Genomic DNA, 19,600 nt, shown 5'->3' with positions numbered 1-19,600 from the left:
ATAAGATGCGAATGTGCTGTTTTCAAACCGCAGCACAACTATGACGACAGTGTATTTATGACATAAACAGAATAGCTAGTTGTCCAGCGTAGGAAGAAAACTTGATCAGGACGTGAAGATGAATGACTTTATGACTATGAACTGATTAAGCCAAGTACAAGTAATTTCGACTTGAATATGTGTAAGGTGTATAACTGTTTAATTTGGGTTGCTTTTGTAGCTTATTAAATCCCAGTACAATGTACAACAACGTTACTAGATCAGTAACAGCAGACACACCCACTTTAGTGGTCTGTGGAGATGGACAGGGCTCCGTTTCAGTCTAGATCTAGTAAACTTCAAATAAGGAACAGCTACATAGCTACCTGCAGGGGGCGCTATGTAAATGTATAAATCAATGCCTCGCAAGCTGCATGACAACGGTGGGGGGGGGGGCATCTAAGGTGCTCCGTTCGCCTCCTACCTAGCAGACGGTCCCCTAGCGGAACATGTCTGTTCCGCTAGGGGACCGTCTGTTATATTTTTAGCGTGGCATGGAGGCCGTACCGTCCATGTGAGGAAGGGCACAGCTGGGGACAAGATGAGTCTCTCCGTCTGACACTCCAGGCTGGGACTTGCAGGCGGCAGCCAGTAGCCCCCTAACCGGCACTCACACAGGTAAACGGCACTCGAATCCGCATTTTCTACTCTCGCCGGTTTGCAGCGACGCGTTGACTGAGGTCCGGCGGTGCAGCCCCCCGGGGGGCAGGTGTCGGGGTTGGTCCCTGATGTGGGCTTTAACCCCCCCACTGGGGCTAAAACGTTTGACCATTCGGCGTGCAAAAGACTGAAAGGCCAAACTAAACCAACATTAAAGTCAAAATGTAGCATGGCTGTAGCGATTATCTGAGCTTTGAATGTTTGATATTAGACAGTAATCATCTTAATTGTCAAAAAAAAACTCACCAAAACATTTTAAGGTTTTTACTTGTTTTATCCCCCACAGAATTACACTTGCAGTTAGTTTTTCTCTTTTTTCCCCACTTTGAAGGGTTTTTAGTCCAGTGTGAGTTTGTCGCCTGCAATAAACACCTCCTGGTAAGTTTCTTGAAACCACTTATTTATTAATTATTATTATTATTATTATTACTCAGCTCTGCTAATCCTATTGGACTGTCGCACGAGCCCTACGGGTCTGCAACTGGAGTAATTGTTTTTTGTGGAACGGCGATGCGTCCGAAGGCATTGTGTAGATTGTGCTGGCACTGGCTGTCTATGAGTACCCTGTCCTCTTCTGAAATCGCGTCTCTGGTGGCCTCCCAAATGTCTACCCCACCAGCGCCTTAAATGGAGGGGCTCACGTTTCAGGCGGTGGGCCTGCTGTCTGCTGCTGCTGGCTGCCTTCCGGCTGGGCCTCCACTTGAAAAGGTGGAGGAAAGGTGGCAATTAGCGGGATGCCGGGTGAATGAAGGGGGACAGGAGGTCAGATGTTTCCTGGATGCGCTTGAGAGAAGCACTTAGCCTCGGGTGTCAATACTAGTTCGTCATTTTACATTTTGAGCCTGTGGGGTAAATATGTGGTATTCAGGGTTACTATTTATTTGTATTCTTGCATAGCTGTCAGCATCAATGGAAAGTGATTGTTTACAAAATGGCTGGACTTCATAGATATTTTTTTCATTCTTAATTTGGACGTGGGACCACTTTCATCCTTAATTAACACTGATGCGGCCCAGTGGGCTGCAGGTCAGCTGCCAGACATTGACTTTTCTTTCTACTGAAAGGCTGCAATGATTCAGAGGTTGCAGTACAATTGATGTAATTATACAGTTTGCCATTGAGACTTCAAAGGCCTGTGGTTTTGCCATCAAACAGTGTATCCTTTGCAGCTACCTTGGCTATGCTGTGCATGAGAATATTTATTATTGTGGACTGTCAGGAAGTGGTAGCTAAATAAATACCAGAAACTAATATGTAAAAAATGAATTCTAAAATACGAATGTATAAATTATGAAATTATAGCAACACTTAGCGCTCTATAGCTTTTGCTAATCATTATTTTGTTACACTTTGATTAAGTGCAATGGGTAATTAATTTGAAGGATATTATATACAAATAAACTTAATTGAATTATCTGCCTTGAACTGATTAATTGTTACTATCACCACAAATATATACTTGACTGGTTTTATTTTCAACTCTTTCAAATTTTGAATTAAAAGGCTCCATGCAATGTCACCTGGTTGCCCTATTGTCATATTTATTGTATTTTATATTGTTTTTTAAATATGTCTGTAGTGTGACCTTGCGAGGAGATAAAATATAATAAACGTGACAATATACATATCACAATAGAACAATGCGGTCAAGGGCTGGGAGCTTCACAAGGGGACAAGGGAACAATGTTATGGCCTTGCTGCTCTCTGTAAAGCAACTGATTGGCTTGTTTTGTCCACTGTGACCAAAAGTAGGCCAAGGAACATCCTGTCATCGGCCCCAAGGCAGCCACAGCGTGCCGAGGGCTGTTACACTTAATCACCCTCCTCGATTTCCACCCTGGTGCTAAAGTTTGCTCTTGGGCAGATCATAGTAGCAGCTGATGGAAATATGCCGGCTTCAGAGGGAAGGTGCCAAAGAATTAATACAGAAGCCTTAAGCAGAGGTTTCTTGAACACTGGCTGCACCAGGCAGATAGGCAATGAAACAAGAATGGAATACAAATGCAAGTTCAGTGTATCTAAGATGTTTTATTTTGGGAACAGGAGAGTACAAATTGGACAGCTGGTGTCAAAAGATGTGCAGTAATTATGATAGAAGTTGGTGAACATCAGAGGAAGTTATTGTCAAGAAAGAAACTGATGTGAACAGACTGTATCAAGTAGGTCTACCAAAATGAACACACAATAAATGATAGTTTCAAAAAAGTAACAGAATACAAACAGAGCAAGATTGATATTCAGTAAAGAGTCAGTACATCTCTGGACAAATATGGAGCCATTTCCAAAGCATTGCAAAATGAAATTCAACTGCAGCATAAATTCAACATAAGATTCAGTATATAAACGGCTTACAAATGTTTTAGATTAAAGTAAAATCCAGTGTGGAGCTTTGAGCAGAAGTGGCATCATGATATACACGCTAAAAGGGAACTACAGCTGATACCCATGGTCTCTGAAAATGAGGCATCACTTAATACTTACTTAATTACTCTGGCTGGGGTTGAGCACGAAGCCAGAGTGGGACTCTGTTTCGCACACAAATCCATTAACCCCGCACACTCAAAAGGGAGATTACGCTGCTGTGCATGTGACCGCTCGCTCGGTGTGGACCGCTGCAGCCCAGAGGAAGCTGCCCCCTCCACAGCCCCATTATAACCACTGAATAAGCACTCCTAGAATACTCTGGGAGCAATGGGATCAGCATTCAGGAGCTCTAAGGGGTGAATGTTGTACTGGGTAGCATATCTATTACAGTGTATAAATAGTGCTGGTTTATAAGCACGGTAAACGCAAGCGGCTGAGTTACAGGCTCTTTCACGAGGCTTTTTCTGTGCCAAATGTGGGTGGTGATGGGGTCTGGCTGACATCTGTATGTCAGTGATATGTTGACCAAGTATATAAATGAAACAATATGAATCTCAATGGCCAACACTTTTGTCACTGAATATACTCCCTGCTTCAAAGTTAACGAGCATCTGATGTTCACTAATTATTTCGGTTTGCAAAAATCAAACATAAATTGAAAGAAGGCACAATGTCATTCCTGTATAAATCCATTTGGCCCGACACATTTAAATTTCCAAAAAAAATACCAGCGGAATGATTTGCACAGTAATTATACATGTAATTCGTACGTATATATACACAAAACCTCCTAAACTTGTTCACTAAACATATATTCCGATTGAAAACAATGTAATGGGGATTTGATATTGTGGGAATGACAGGTTTTGTTTTTAAGGCAAGCTTTAGCAAGTTCTCGGCAGAAACACAGAGCACAAAAACACGAAACATTACTACCGCCGGAATCATCCAGAGGTGGTCGATGATGCTGCTAACCGCATCAGCGGTAAAGAGTCCAAATCAGTAAACAACATAAGTTAAGTCGTCGTCTGGTCAGAACTGCACACATCTCCACTTCAGAACTCCCCCTGGAACAGCGCACCTGTAACACCAAACCACATGCTATCAGTCATTTTGTCATATGAAAGAGGCTGATGTTTTAAACATGCAGAATACCAAAGCAAATGTTCGATTATACTAAAATACAAAGCATTCTTTTTTAAGTTGCTCTTTGAATTCCTGGCAGCACATAGCTGAATGCAAATATATGCCTAAAATGTAGCGTAGATTAGCAAGAACAGGACATAGGGTATCCATTTCTATTCGGGTTTTACTGGGGAATGCCAGGTGATGGTATATTATTGCAGTATTCATTCTTATTAGCAGAAGAGGATAGATTAAGTACAGAAAGTAAAAATCCAGACCAAGATTTTGTTCCAACCAACCAGCTGAGTACTCTGTGACTGTGACTCCTTATACTCAACTGGTTGGTTGAAACAAAATCTTGGTCTAGTTTTTTACTTTCTGGACCTGAACTGTCCACTTCTGCTTATAAGGTTTCATCATTAATGTTGCTCATTCTTAACAAAGCTCATTTTGACACACAAACTGTTTTGAAATCATTTTATAAGTTCTGATGTAAACATGGGTCTCTCACTTGTAATATTTGTTACTTATCGATGTAGATTTAAGTATTAACATAAAAGAGTAGGTAAATAGCAGCAAAACAATGAGAAATGTCATGCGAAAAAGGAAGTTCAGATTTTTCAATAAAAAAAATCTAAGAATTTTGCTCTCTTTCTTCTGATGTTTCAGGGGGAATATATTCTGATGGCTGCCAGTTATGGAAGTACTCCTCAACCAGGCCTGCTCTCCCAGCAGTACCCACCACCCCTGCTCCCAAAGCCAGGAAAGGACAACGTCCGGCTGCAGAAGTTACTCAAGAGAACAGCCAAGAAGAAGGCTGCTCCGCCGGCCACACAGGCACCTGCGCCCTATCGCTCCAGCCTCTCTCCTGTGAGTGAGGCCAGTCCTGACCTTGAGAAGAGTGACCCCTCAACCCCACCCAGGACACCAGAGACCCCGATCTATGGAAGTACTGTGCAGCCCAGGTTCTTCATCAGACCCCTCTATCAACACACTGCGTCACCTTACCCAGTACACCGAAATTATGGGAAAACAGCTAGGATTTCCCCACAGACCTACACAGCTTCAGTCTGCACCAGTCCCCAGCTAGTGGCCTCACTGTATACATACACCCCATCACAATCATCAACATCACAAACTCCAGCTGCAGCTCAGCTTCCTGAGCAGGCAGTCATGCCATCATTACTAATTACGAGATCAGACCCAGCTACAGTGCCCTCAATATCCCATGTTTCAAGTCAGGGAAGGACAATTCATGGAAAGCACAGTCTACAGATAATTATCACTGAGGCTCCCAAATCCAAAAAACCCATGTTTGATGTCCCCCAAATAACAATGTATACAGCTAAATCTCCATTTCAAGAGAGGTCAAAGTCACCTTTCTATGAGAGTTCAGGGGTGAAGACATTTCATTATGGAACAACAACACCCAGGAGTAAAACACCTACATTTGAGGTAAAGAGAGTGGCAACACCTACATCTGAAATCAGGAGAGTTACCACACCTATATCTGAAGTGAGCAGAGGTATTACACCAACATCTGATATGAAGAGAGGTGTAACCCCTACATCTGAAATCAGGAGAGGTACCACACCTATATCTGAAGTGAGCAGAAGTATTACACCAACATCTGATATAAAGACAGGTACAACCCCTACATCTGAAATCAGGAGAGGTACCACACCTATATCTGAAGTGAGCAGAGGCATTACACCAACATCTGAAGTAAAGAGAGGTGCAACCCCTACATCTGAAATCAGGAGAGGTACCACACCTATATCTGAAGTGAGCAGAGGTATTACACCAACATCTGATATAAAGAGAGGTGCAACCCCTACATCTGAAATCAGGAGAGGTACCACACCTATATCTGAAGTGAGCAGGGGTATTACACCAACATCTGAAGTAAAGAGAGGTGCAACCCCTACATCTGAAATCAGGAGAGGTACCACACCTATATCTGAAGTGAGCAGGGGTATTACACCAACATCTGAAGTAAAGAGAGGTGCAACCCCTACATCTGAAATCAAGAAAATTGTTGCATCCATTGCTGAAGAGAACAAAGGTACAACACCAACACGTGAGATTTCTGTGGCAAGACGACCCAAAACACCTTCATACCAAACCCCTCGAGCAAAAACACCTGTTTTTGAAAAACCAAGGGTCAACCCACTTTTATTTGCAACTTTCACTGTTACAACCACATCAGGAGATGCTCACGACTCCACAGTCAGAAAGGACCCACAGACACTCAAAGTGCCAAATTCTGTTGAGACTCCAGCTGAGCCTGAAAGTCTTAAACAATCTCTTTCATCTGAATCTGCAGAAACACCAGCAAAGGATGACACTCCTGCTGAAACACCAAATGAGACTTCTAAGTACACAGCTCTTTCCACCGTGTACCAAAGACCAAAAACTCCTACATATGAAGCTCCTAAGCCCACATCTCTTCCAAATGGATACCAAACTCCCACATACAAAACATCTAAGCCTAAAACATCTCAATTTGGGTATCAGAGACCTAAGACACCAACATATGAGGCCCTAAAACCTAAAAACAAATCAAAATATTATGGACTCACTCCAGCTGCACCTATTGGTTATGGTGGTATCCAGAGTGATACACCAGATTCTGGAATTTCTAGGTCCAAGACCCCAACATATGACCCAAACATATCTAAAGTAGCACCTACAGTAGCACCTACCTTGCCCGAAGTCACAAAGCCTCAGGTAGCTTCTAAAGAACCAGAAATATCAGTGGGCAGTGAAGTATCAGTAACGCAAGTTCATGGGATGGAAAATTCAGTCCCAAGACCAAAAACCACTTCCAATGAAGTGAGAACAACAGTTGAGGCAGAAGAAATTCCAACAAAGCTATCTGATGAAGAAAAATCTAAAGTTCACACGTTTGGAGTAAAGAGAGTTAAAACACCTACTCGAGAAACTCAAAAGGTTGAAACATCAACCATAGAACCATCAATAGCAACAATCCCTATGGAGACCCAAAGAGCAAAAACACCAACATATGAGGCTCCAAAAATAACAACAGATATTTCTGAAACACAGGAGATTCCAGACTCTACTTTAGTAGAAACACCATCTTCAAAACTAAAAGCACTGAACGCATCTACAAAAAAATCATTACAAGATGGTCCTTCTGTGTTTCATGCAAATGAGAAAAGCACCCCGCCACACCCACTTACTGGGGTTAAAAGTCCTGCCAAGCACATAAGTAGTGCCAAGGTACTGACCAACCAAGTTGTGGCTGTGCTTAATAGCGTAAAACAAACACCACAGTCAGAGGAGGCACTCATACTCAAAACACCTGCTGACAAAACGGAGGCCATTGCAATTAATTTGCCTACCTCTTCTCACCAAATTATTGCACCAGCTCTAAGTGATGGTGGAATTAGGCCTCCTGATCAAATGGGTGGCGAAGCGATGCAAACTGACTCAGCTAACAGTGAGGTTACAGCTTCAGAAATAAAAGGTCTCAAAGAGCATATGACTTCAGTCATACTATCGTCTAAGGGGAAGAGTGGAACAGGAGACAAATCACTACCAGAGGGAGAAGGTTTTCCGAAAACAATGCCAAAAACAAAGGGCTTAAAATCCAAGGTCAGCGCTTGGTCTAGGCTCAAGAAACACATGGTCGTTGAGCCCGAAGAGCCAAAGTTTCCAGAACCAGAGTCTGAGTCCAAGAAAGATGTTGACCAGGAGGAGAAGACAGATGGGCAGAAAAAGCCCACTGAGCCTGGTTTAGAATCTGGGAGTCAGGGTGAGATGAGGGGCAAAGATTCCCCCAGGGCCATGAAGATGTGGGATGCTGTCCTCTTCCAGATGTTTTCCACCCAAGAGAATATCTTGCAGCAGATAAATGCCAACAAGAGTGAAGAAGAAAAAACAGCAAGGAACACAGAAGAGATTCCGTCATTTGTGTTTCGCTTACCACTGCTCCTCTACAGCCCGCAGTTCAACGCTAGAAAACTGAAGGAAGCTGCTTCGAGGCCCACCACAAAAATATTGACAGTGTTTGAGTTGGGGCTGATAGGTCGCAAGAATCAAGATGAGGACCCGAAAGATTTTAACAGAACCGCGAAAGGATTCAATGCTTCAAAAAGCACAGAGGCTTGATTGATGGTGGTGGGGGGGTGGTGCTTATGCTGTTAGCTTATGTTAGCGTTCTCCCTTCTCCTGATCAATCCTTGTTAAATAAATAAAAATTATACATATAAGCTGATAAATAACCAATGATAATATCATCATTGCTATAATTGCATATTGCAAATTGTCACAATTTGCGATTTCTCCCCATATACACCCGTGGAAAAAATTAAGAGATCGCAGGACAATTTTTTGTTTGACTCATTTCTTAATTTCTGGGTGTGTCTGTGAAACAAAAATATATATTTTTTTGCAAACTGCAGCCTGGTTCTTCTCTATTTCCCATTAACAAAAGGCTTCTTTCTTGTTTCATTAGACTTCAGTCCTGCTTCTGAGCCTGATATGTCCAGCAGCAGTGCACTTAACACCTGCACTTAACATTTCCCATTCCTTTTGAAGGTCACTTGATGTCATCCTACGATTCATGAGAAACTGTCAGATAAGTTAATGGTCATCTCTGGCATTAGAATGTCGCTTCCGCCCTTAACCTGGCTGGCTTCTGGTCGTTCCCGGTGTCTCCTGCTTCAGTTTCTTCTTGTGTACTTGTTAGAAATTTTGAACCTAGCAGCAACCTGCTGCTCAGCGTAACCTTCTGCCAGCAGAACTATGATTAAACCAGGATTTAAAAATGCAGATTTGTTTAAAAATAAAGAATGGTCTCTTAACTTTTTCCACGGCTGTATTTCATGGTACACTTCTAGATAACTAGCATGGTCATGCAACTGTTGGGTTCTTCAGACTGTAAACCCTCGCCGTGTTGAGCTGCTCCAGCATTTATAGCACTAAGAAAGCACATGTTCTTACATATCGAAATGTCATAATGTTCTGGAGATGCTCTCTGACGTGAGAGTGTTTTGATGGATGAGTTAAAGAAAATGGAGAAATTAAGAGGCTAAATCAACATGCTGAGCCATTAAATTATATAATTTCTGTTAAACTATTGGTTTTCTCTGCACTATGAATAGTTTCAAGTAGATCAAAGCTGACCAGCCATAACTTCTGATATGACAGAATATGAGCTTGTGGTGCATGAAAGGATTTTCCCACTGTCTTCTGATAAACTCAATAATCTTTCATGCCAAATAGTCGATATGGTTTTTATTAAACCAAGAAATATTGACATTTTGGTAAAACCAAAAAAAATAAAAAAAAATAAACAGGAACAAAGATTTTTTTTTCATAAATAACAAATTGTGGTTTTGTCTGAAAAACAGTCATATGCTTTTTTTGTGAAGGGCGTTTAGTCAAATTCAGTATTTGTGTTTTTTTCTCTTCTATACATTTTCCAGTAATATGGTGCTTCTTAAATAGGAAACAATCTCAGAGTTCTGAGCCACAGCTGTGATAGTAGGAGGTGGTGGGAGGGGGGCAGGGGGGGACTATGAGCAAATTGTTTCCATGCATATTAACCAGACGTATACATTTTTTAAATTTCAGCTGCTTCAGAGTAATTGTGTCTGCTAAGTTCCTATAGTAAATAAAAATAAAAGAATATGGGCAGCTATTACGAGTACAGAAACACAACGCAGGTTAGGCGTGAAGAAATGTGGTTTTCAGAGGGATAGCTTTGATGCAGAGTTGAAAACTCATTGTGTGGGGAAGGACTAGAGAGAAGGCAGACAGACATGGAGAGCGGGCGATGGAAAGAATGGAAGAATGGATCTATGTGCAACGAAGACAATGTCATTGCAAGTTCCTGTATGAGTCTTTGTTTTCAGGACATCAAAATGCGAAATAAAGCAGTACTACAATGTCCGGTTGACAATGTCTTCAACAGGCCTTCTTTCTACAAGAGGCTTGGGCTAATGATGAACAACGAAATGCACCATGATCAAGTGACAGTGGGTGGGCTTTCCAGATAAGTGTTTTTTGCCAGTGCTATGGTGCTTGCTTGACTTTTCCGCTCTGAAATTTGAGGATTACCCTTAATGTGCTGGCTACCACTACTCTACTGCAACACCCCCAACAGACATACACAAATGTGCAACACATACACAGGGTTAGGGTTAGGGTTAGGTACTCCACAACTGTTACAGTGACATTCAGTGTTAAGCACATATTAAATTACAGTATTTAATCATTTCAGATAAAAAAAAATTCTAAACAAACTCCAGAAATTTCTTGGGGGTCCTAATGGGGTGCTGTGGCTGTCATAGGAGTAACTACAGCCCCCCCCAAGCCCCTCCCTGGTACCGCCCCTGGCTGCGATGAAAGCCCAGCAAATTAATTTTGACTAATTCAAATCAAAACATCAGTATGAAAGATACATGCAAAAAGGTGTAGAAAGCACATTATCAAACGGAATATTAAGCACCACAAGTACGACTCCTGTATGATAAATGAAGTATCCGTAGGAACGCTTTTCTATTTTGCAAGAACTATTCATTGACATTCCAAAAGCAGTTGAAAAAAGCACAATGAAACAAATGTAATTCATCTATACCCCAGAAATATAGAAACTTTCCCAGAAGTATAATTTTGTTTCAGCACATTTACTAACTTTATGCTGTTATTTATAAATGTAAAGTTATTAGCTGACTAGCTGTGGTCCCTAAGAATTTCTAAAAGTAATAAATTAACAGCTGTGTCGTTACTTCCCCGTCACCCTGACCAGGATAAACAGCTAGAAGATGGATGGATGGATGGATGTGTAATTCCTTGCAGCTCTTAACGAAGAGTGATGGTGCCTTTTGACCTTCCTGATGTGCTATAGTCTTTGCACTGAGAAAGTGACAGGGTGTGGTTACACTGTATTTTGAGCTGGGGCACTGGGCCTCGGAGCTTAGCTTAATTTAGTAACCAGTAATTTGGAGTCATTTTACATCCCTGCCCGCTCACTACTTCTGTGACATACTCATAACCGTGGAGTTTTGCCACCTGGCAGAGTGTCATGCGTGTGAAGCCATAGGATCAGAGAAGTGACAGTGACCACGCACACTGTACACGCTGTGGTGACACTGGGACTCCCATATGACAGAAACTCTGCCTGCCCGTGTCCAGAGGTGGACATTTCAGGTCCAGAAAGCTAAAATCCAGTCCAAGATTTTGCTTCAACCAACCAGATCAGTTCTCTGTGACTGTGACTTGTTATACTCAACTGGTTGGGTGAAACAAAATCTTGGGTCTGGATTTTTATTTTCTGGACCTGAAATGTCCAGACAAGGGCACAGCGTATAAGGAAGGCATCTTGGAGTGGGCAGCAAGGCCAGAGACAGCTGAGGCAAAGGGAATAGCTCCCTGCTGGATCTGAGCATTAGGTTACCTCAGTCATCTGCTGTATCCGTCACCCAACTTGTTCATGACAAACATGTTCATTCCTATCAAGTTGCATGCAAATTATAATGAAAGCCTCGCCCACTAAACTATAGTCGTAAATGATAGGTAAAAAAATCTCGATTTTCTATTTTTCTTAAAGAAACATTTTGTCAGCCACCTTAAAATCTTGTAAAATACAGCAGAAAAATGCAGGAACACTGCATGTGTGAGGTAACAGTGTTACCTAAGTGCACACAGACATGGTCTGTGATTGGCACGATGCCCGATAAACAAGCAAAAAATTGCAAAGGCCTGGGAACTTTTTATAGATTAAACAGCCTCACATATTTACAAACTGGTACAAATTGCCTAATTGTCGTTAATTATTGTAGATGGGTCTCCATACCTAATACCCTCTGCAGCACCCAACAGACAGGTAGGGAGAGGGAACGCTAACTAGCAGCCTTTGCCCAGGGCCCTGGTTAACTATAGGCAAAGTGAAGGGACTAGGTAACCAGAGAAAATAACAAACCATGTCAGTAATCCATTACGCTGAGTATCACAGTTCTTAATACTCAGCAGATATCTGAATTAAAACCCCAAAGTCTTTTATTATTTCTTGTTTGTAAGGGAAATCTGGAAAATAACACCGAACATACAGTATATGTGGTAATTATGTGGAAATGTCTAGTGTTTGACATCTTACCTGAATTTCCATTTGCGTAATCATTCTCAATATCGTCTACAGGAACCTTCTCATATTTTCCGTGGCCTGTCACAATAAATTTGTATCGTTTTCCAGAGGGCGTTGTCTAAAATACAAGAAAACAATTACCACACGAACAACTGCATTTACAACATTTTACCAAATCATTAATGTGTGAACACTCTCTACTGCGACTTTCATACTGTCGTGTAATTTCATATTCTCATTTGGGGATGTAGGTGACAGCTGACAGCCAGGTTCTATGGGTTATTCTTCTCCTGCAGTAATGAATAGGGTATGAAGGAGCTCTGATCCCCCCCCCCCCCTTGTGGCCCCCCCACCTGCGCCACAGTAATGTGAAACGTCCTTCATCTCTGCTGAGTCTGGGCAGGTGACCATTCACATGCCTTGATTCACGTGGTGGAATTCATCACAGTGTCAGCTGTCGGCTCCTCCCACTGGCTGCAGAATTCGCTCAAGCCCCAACGATGGCGACGCCACTTACTTTGGCCCCAGACCCCGGTCTTCCGGCAGAGGAGGCGTCTCCTATGGTCTCCCATATGTTCTTCTTGTGCAGCACATCTCCAGCTTTAATATCCTGAAAGAACCCGGATGGTAGCCGTGAAAACCTGGACAAGAACCCGCATGTGGAATAAGACTTGGTGTGCACACCTTCTGAAAAACATCGTGTTGACCACTAGGGGTCAGTATTTGTTATAGGAAGTCGCATCAGACACTATCTGGTTTCTCCCCCACACGAGTTCAGAACTAACAATAAGTCCAGTGTAAATTGTTGGCTCCGACTCCAAGAGCTATAAAAGTGGGACGTGCACCCGAGGACAGACCCTTCTCCCCCCCGTATTTTTTCTTTGCCTCTTTTTTTTTTTTTAGGAACATAACACGCTTTGAGGAGAAACCTTCTTTTCCATTCTGCCCACAGACAGCCACTCAATATTAGACATCACTGTAAAACCAAAAGGAGAGGAAACCATCTGTCTCACCACATAACAGCAACAGAAATACACCTGGAAATAGCTTTCAGACACGTTTAAAGAGGAGGAAGAACCGAGGGGCACAGAACCTTGCATGGGTACAAACGCTACACGCTACACGCACAAGGCTATCTGCGGCAAAACATGGGAACCTGGGGTTTCCTATGATTTCCAGCAGAGTAATAAACTCCCAAGGTGTCAGAAAGATAAGTATGAACAGCTCCGCACATTAAAAACGTAAGGAGGGGGAGAAAGACAGCGGGTTACCGTTACCTTAGAGGAGGAAGAGGTTAGGGAGAGTAGCAGATATGATGACAGCTGAAATAAGTAAACTGAGGAAGGAGAAGATGCAGAACAGGGAGAACATAAGGAAGACGTTCAACTTATCCGAGGTGAAGAAACCTTATTGTTTAACAACATTGCAGGCTTCCAATTCTGTTTTTTTAGTGTCTATCAGATTTCCCTCAGGCCTATGCACCTGTGTAATTTGTTATTCATTTACACATGCAAATGTAAAGGTTGGTTTGTGTGATAAACATGTCATTAAACATATTAATGCTATACATTTTTCTTTTTTTTACATTTTAATCATGTTCATGTAACAAAAATGAGAACTCTTAAGGAACTATGTCTGTGTTTACTTTGTATTGCTTAGACAGAGTCGATCAGTGTGTAGAATGTTAGTGGTCTTGTGAGCCTTTTGTAGCCTGCAGTGACTCACACTTGACTTGGAGGGGGAGGTCTTATTGCCGCCATCCACGCTGCCCTTCACCCATTGGGTGATCAGGTCGGCCACGCCCACCTTCAGGCCCTCAGCATCCTGACAGGTGACAAGATAGACCAAGATGGACGATAAGTTTTTACTTCTCTGTTTACGTCAAGCCTTTATCGCACTCCTACTGGGGTCCTTCTGCTTGTGCCCTTAATTATTTGCACCTTTCTTTTTTTCTGCTGCTAATCAGAGCACTTTGCTCTAGGAATGTGAAAAACAAACAAAAGGAAGACCTGACCCCAAAGGGACTGAACTATCTCAAGACTGATATTGTGTCAGATTTACCAAAGGGACCTACAAGGAAGAGGCGGCCACACACAGCCAGACACAGTGTTTGTGCAGCTACATACCAAACCTTACTTACATAAAATGCAATATACTCATATATAAAAATCACATTCGGTACTGTGCAAAAGTCTTAGTCAGCCAAAGAAAATGACATTTAAATGACCTTTATGTTGGTGCAAAACTATAATATTATGTCTATGGAAGTGTGTCAGCATTACTACTTAAAAACCTCTCCTTAAGTCACACTAGTATTTGTAGCAGCCATCTAATACTCCCATGTAGTTCTTGACTCGACCACTTGCACACTTTCGCTAATCAATGCTGCCTCACGCCTCTGGGACCAGCTGTCGTGGCTCCATATGTGTGGAACTTGTGTGCAATGTTCTCTTTGTGTTGTCTCAATACGCTGAACATGCACTTACTAGGGACGAGCATCTCAGTGAGGCCAATGCGATGTACCTCCCAATGCACTGTCAACAATCCAATACATACAAAGCAACTGCAACATGAGTCGTTCCCATTGCGATGCAGTCCAATTCAAAACAGTTGGCTCTAACACAATGTGATTCAACATGATACGATGCAAAAGAATATAATGCTAAACAATAAATTATGGTATAGATGGTTTGATCTTATTTCTTTGGTTCTTCTTAAGCAGACAGCAAATCATAAATGAACTAAAAAAAATACTATATTAATAATTCATAATGAATAATTGGATTTTGAGGTTGCAAAGCTGTTAGAGACATTGCATCCTGAGTTCATTGTATCCAATTGCACAATTGTATTCGGCACACAATTTTTTAACTGGGGCAATCGTGTCGTGAACTTTGATGCCAGTGATTTGAATCTTGCTGTTCCTAATGCTTACTACTCAGATAAATAGCTTTAAACATTTCCTTCAGTTGCGTAAGTTTTGCACAGTGTCGTATGTGAACGGTCAGAGGTCTGTTGTGGAGGCCTGATGTTCAGCCTGTAGGGGAGCAACAGAATAGCAAGAACCTTGGTAAGCTTTCCATAAGTCAAAAAAAAGGACATGTTTGTGGGGATCAGTAAAAGAATAAATATAGGCATGAGGTGCTCAGATGTTTCAGCCAGAACTCGCCCCTGGATTATTCTCCTCTCCCTCATGAGCTGTTCTCATGCCATTCTGCTTACCTCAAGCAACCCTGTGCATGCTGGAATTAATTAGGCAATTAAATCCATTGGGGGGGGGGGGGAGGGGGTAGGAATGGAAGAGTATAAATAGCATTGGGGGGGGTCACAGTCCTGATAACTTGGTATCCCAGGATTCCACATGTTTTTCTACCCCCAGATTTAAAAAAAAAATGAGAAAAACAAGCAGATACTGGGTTATACTTCCCACATGGTTAGGATGGAATGCAGCACCTTCCTAATCAATGCTGGGCAATAGTCCATGTGATGAGAGCAACAATTACATTTCTGTCTTTTACAGTGGTTGGATTTCCTCTGTTTACCAAGCTGGGACACCTGAGAACATCACATTTTGACCTCATTGAGCTGTATAATTTGCAAAGCATTCCTCTGTGTTTCAAAAAGGCAGCTTCAGAGCAATGGTAGTGAATGGAATTGGCAGCCCCTACAGAAAGGCCTAAGAGACTGCAGGAACGTATCGGGGTAGGAAGAGCACGCTCCACTCTTGCCTTCAAAGGTGCGCATTTGTTGGGGTTCTGGTTCCAGGCCTCCCCAGCTTCAAAAAGGCTTTTCTTGCAGGCTACGGGCTCCGGGGGGCTTGGGATGTCCATCAGAGCCTGTTTGGATGCCTTGGGGTCCTTGGAGGAGGTCTGTAAGGCATAGCATGGGTTACACAGGTGATTGATCTCATTATGACCTAGAACCAAAGATTACACAAATTCTTTCTTATGGAGCCCTTTTTTTAACGTGCAAACCTTCTTGATATTATGCTAAACTCATTTAGCATAACGCGTTGGGTTTACAGCATTAATAAATCAGATCAAAACAGGAGAATATTCATTTGACATTGTTTCCTTTCTAGAACTAATTCAGTACATGGGGCAAAATAGGAAAAAAAAATCTGGCAGGAATAATGGAACAGTGTTTATTTGTGTCCTTTGAGGATAAGGAATGGGGATTTTCAGGAAATGTCGGTAAACGTGTTCTGCTTGACCTCGTAGTCAGTTCAGTGACCTAACCTCCCTGAATCACGACGTGTGTTTATAATTCACTAACAAGGGCGTTGTGTGGGCCACATCATCCCCGGCCTGAAGGCACGGAAATGACACAGCCTGCCCTGGGGGCGGAATAGTTCATCATATACACAGAAAGGCGTGACGGAAGTCTCATCTTACCTCACAGAAACACACGTCGAACTATGACAGGGGGGCGACTGTTTGCTTTCTCATCTGGCAGAGTACGGTTCTCAAGAACAGGACAAAAGGGGACGTGTCCCAACAGATTCGGAATACAGAAAGAGGATTCATCTTATCAATTGGGCCACCGCTGTGGCGTTCAAGGCCAGCGGAAGGACAGCACAAAAAAGACAGAGCTGGAGGATTACCTCAATGGCGTGACTGTACTGCTCCAGCCTGTCATCAATTTTGGTGATGAGGACTGGGGGTTGGGTCTTCTTAACGCTGTTACTGTTTTCAAAATAAAGCCGACACCAAAAAAACACATGTGAGCCATGATCTAAACACCAGCCCCCAAACAGAAACAACTGCCCCTAGCCCCCAGACCTAGTGGGGGGCCACTATGGAATCCTCTCCTTGGGAATCCCCAGAGGATTTTTCAGCCCCAGGACACCAACATCTTGTGTTTTTGTAACTTTCCACTAGGACAATGCAGATTCAATATCAGTTCCCTGAAGGCCGATACTATTTCGGCTTCAGACAAATGTGAAACTGAAATTTAACAGACAGAGACAGACGGACAGACAGATGGGAAAAAGATACTTTATTACTCCAGAAAGAAAGTTCAGATTAAAGAAGCGAATCATGAAAAGCTGTAGGTTAGAAAACTGTTCCAAATACGTTTGAGTTACTAAGACAAAAGCAGATAAATGCCAATTTATCCAGAGCTGACCAGAGCTTAAAAGTGTTTGACAAAAATAAAAAAGAAAAATTACAAAAACAGACAGATTTTGGTATGCAGAAGAAAATGAGAAACCATTATCTTCTGGATATGACAGCATGGCGGCTGTTCCCTGTTATCTCAGGAGACACAAATCATCTCAGATAATTCTGAAGGAGCTTCTGAAAAGCAAATTGGGACAGAAGTAGAAAAGTTTGGCCGAAAATAGTGCTGTTTGAGATGTATGTGTGCACCCAGCCCACTGGGGTGTCTATGTGAGAGTTCATTTTATATCTTATCTACAACAATTATTTCATCATAGAGGTCTACGTTTCGTGGAAGATTTTTTTTCATAAGATCATTTAGCTCATAGAAATAAAATTGCATCAGCCATACATTTGTTAGAGCCAGTCAGGAAATGTTTAAATTTTGTGGCTATAAAAAGTTTAAATGGTTAAGGAAACTCTGGATGCTGTAAATCTTGTTGCTTTACGTTTTATTGTGTAAATTCAGAATGGCACATTTCAAAGAGGGTTTTAAAGGGTTTGTGTCAATTTGTCATAAATATATTTTATTATCATTCCACCCAGGGTGTAGCCCAACCTCATGTCCAGTGCTGTCTGGGGGAGGCTCCAGCCCCCCACCTACACTTGTGACGTTGACCAGGTAAAGGAAGGTGGATTTTTTTTTATGATGAAAAATAATTGATTTGCAATGTTTTAAGTACATGCTTTTCAAGAAGGTTCATTTTAAAGGGACATTAACCTAGAAAATGCAATTACTTTTAGTTTCATAACAATTACTGCGGCCACCGTATAAATGAGCCTCGCGATTTACAAGTAGCTGGAGTCTGTGCTGTCTGTCCTCCAGCCTATATCTGTGTGCTTACATTTAAACTTCCACTGTCAAAGTCAACATCCACTGGGATTAAGAATTTAGAATTTGGTAATCAGTGATCAGTGTAGGCACACCACAGCACACAGTGCACAACAACGAAATGTGTCCTCTGCATTTAACCTGAGAAGCAGGGGCTTCTGGGAACATTGACTATAGGCCTCAAAATGTGTATCTGATGCCACTGAATGACATTAATTTATAGCTCTAAAAATTAACGAAGCAATAATGAAAGCTAACACAGCCATTAAAACACTGAGTATTTGAGGTCGACTCCATCATATCGACAAATACCAGACCGGAATCAGAGCCAGAAAAACTACTTCCTACTCAAAAATATCTCAGCCAATTCGTATTTTCAAAAAATACACAAAAACCTTGAGCACTTTTGGCAGCTAATACGGTCATGAGTCATAAATGATACTGCCGCTCCAATAAACAGGAATTGGGAACAAAAAAAACATTGTTACCATATGATGAATGTCGGCCACAAGTCATTTTCTTTGTGTCTCACTACAAAGACAATGACAAATGTGGATTGAAAGGTGTGTAAACTAATAAGATGATATCATGCCTTCTGTGGAACAGAGGATCAGGGAGTCTGTTATTGTCCCATCATGTCTTAACTGGTGGAGAAGCCAGACTCTATACTGCATCTATTTTCACATTCCTAACTTCTACAGACAGTGAGTTACTGGCACCTCTGATGATGTCATCACTCACTGTCCTGGCATCCGACTGACTTATGACAGACTGGATAGTTTTTATGGCTTTTCTCGTACTAATTTAGCCTTTGAGTTCCAGTTTCATATTGTCATTGCTTTTAAATTTGAACCTCCTTCCACTGTAAGACGGCTGACCAATTGCTTACAGACCTCAGAGACAGTATCGCTCACCAGTCACCAAAGAAAACTGGGACATCTGCTTACAGTTACATAACTCATAAATCACCTCAGACAAAAGAGACACCGCAATAACAATGCAGGACCCTTTTTTGAGTCTATGGTCTGCTCATCCAGCCAGATGCGGTCAGGGGAGAGTCATCTCTTCCAGCTGAACACCAGAAATCTCTGGGATTTCAGGAGATACAGAAAATGGTCCATAAAATGGGGGGGGGGGATTGAATAATCCTGAAAAAGAACATACCTTTTCTTCAGGGAGCGATTCAGGGACTCTGTCCTCTCCGAAATCTGAAATTCAGAACAACGTTACACTAAATGAGTTTAGCATAATATCAAACATGGCAGTGGAAAAATTGAGAAGCATAGAATCGGTGCTACGCTAACAATT

General features: G+C 42.0%; 1 protein-coding gene and 1 long non-coding RNA gene across 4 annotated transcripts in view; one reads left to right on the top strand and one right to left on the bottom strand.

The window, feature by feature from the left end:
• The first annotated feature begins 461 nt into the window (after nucleotides 1–461).
• LOC111859400 (uncharacterized) lies at nucleotides 462–10,117 on the top strand. Its single transcript, XR_011982205.1, has 3 exons — nucleotides 462–657; nucleotides 1,031–1,077; nucleotides 4,858–10,117. It is a non-coding gene; the product is annotated as an uncharacterized lncRNA (long non-coding RNA).
• The window catches only part of lsp1a (lymphocyte specific protein 1 a), a 35,388-nt gene continuing 18,495 nt past the window's right edge, over nucleotides 2,708–19,600 (bottom strand). For all 3 annotated transcript variants that reach the window (XM_023842024.2, XM_023842023.2, XM_023842025.2), the window contains 7 exons: nucleotides 19,457–19,500; nucleotides 16,905–16,986; nucleotides 16,030–16,170; nucleotides 14,027–14,125; nucleotides 12,819–12,911; nucleotides 12,314–12,419; nucleotides 2,708–4,144 (listed from right to left, as the gene is read on the bottom strand). In XM_023842024.2, the coding sequence (XP_023697792.2) occupies nucleotides 4,119–4,144; nucleotides 12,314–12,419; nucleotides 12,819–12,911; nucleotides 14,027–14,125; nucleotides 16,030–16,170; nucleotides 16,905–16,986; nucleotides 19,457–19,500 (591 nt within the window). In that variant the 3' untranslated portion in view covers nucleotides 2,708–4,118. The remainder of the gene's footprint in view (nucleotides 4,145–12,313; nucleotides 12,420–12,818; nucleotides 12,912–14,026; nucleotides 14,126–16,029; nucleotides 16,171–16,904; nucleotides 16,987–19,456; nucleotides 19,501–19,600) is intronic.

This window comes from Paramormyrops kingsleyae, chromosome 13 (assembly GCF_048594095.1).
Source record: "Paramormyrops kingsleyae isolate MSU_618 chromosome 13, PKINGS_0.4, whole genome shotgun sequence".
NCBI classification, from domain to species: Eukaryota; Metazoa; Chordata; class Actinopteri; order Osteoglossiformes; family Mormyridae; genus Paramormyrops; species Paramormyrops kingsleyae.
This window is presented reverse-complemented; position numbering and strand designations above follow the sequence as displayed.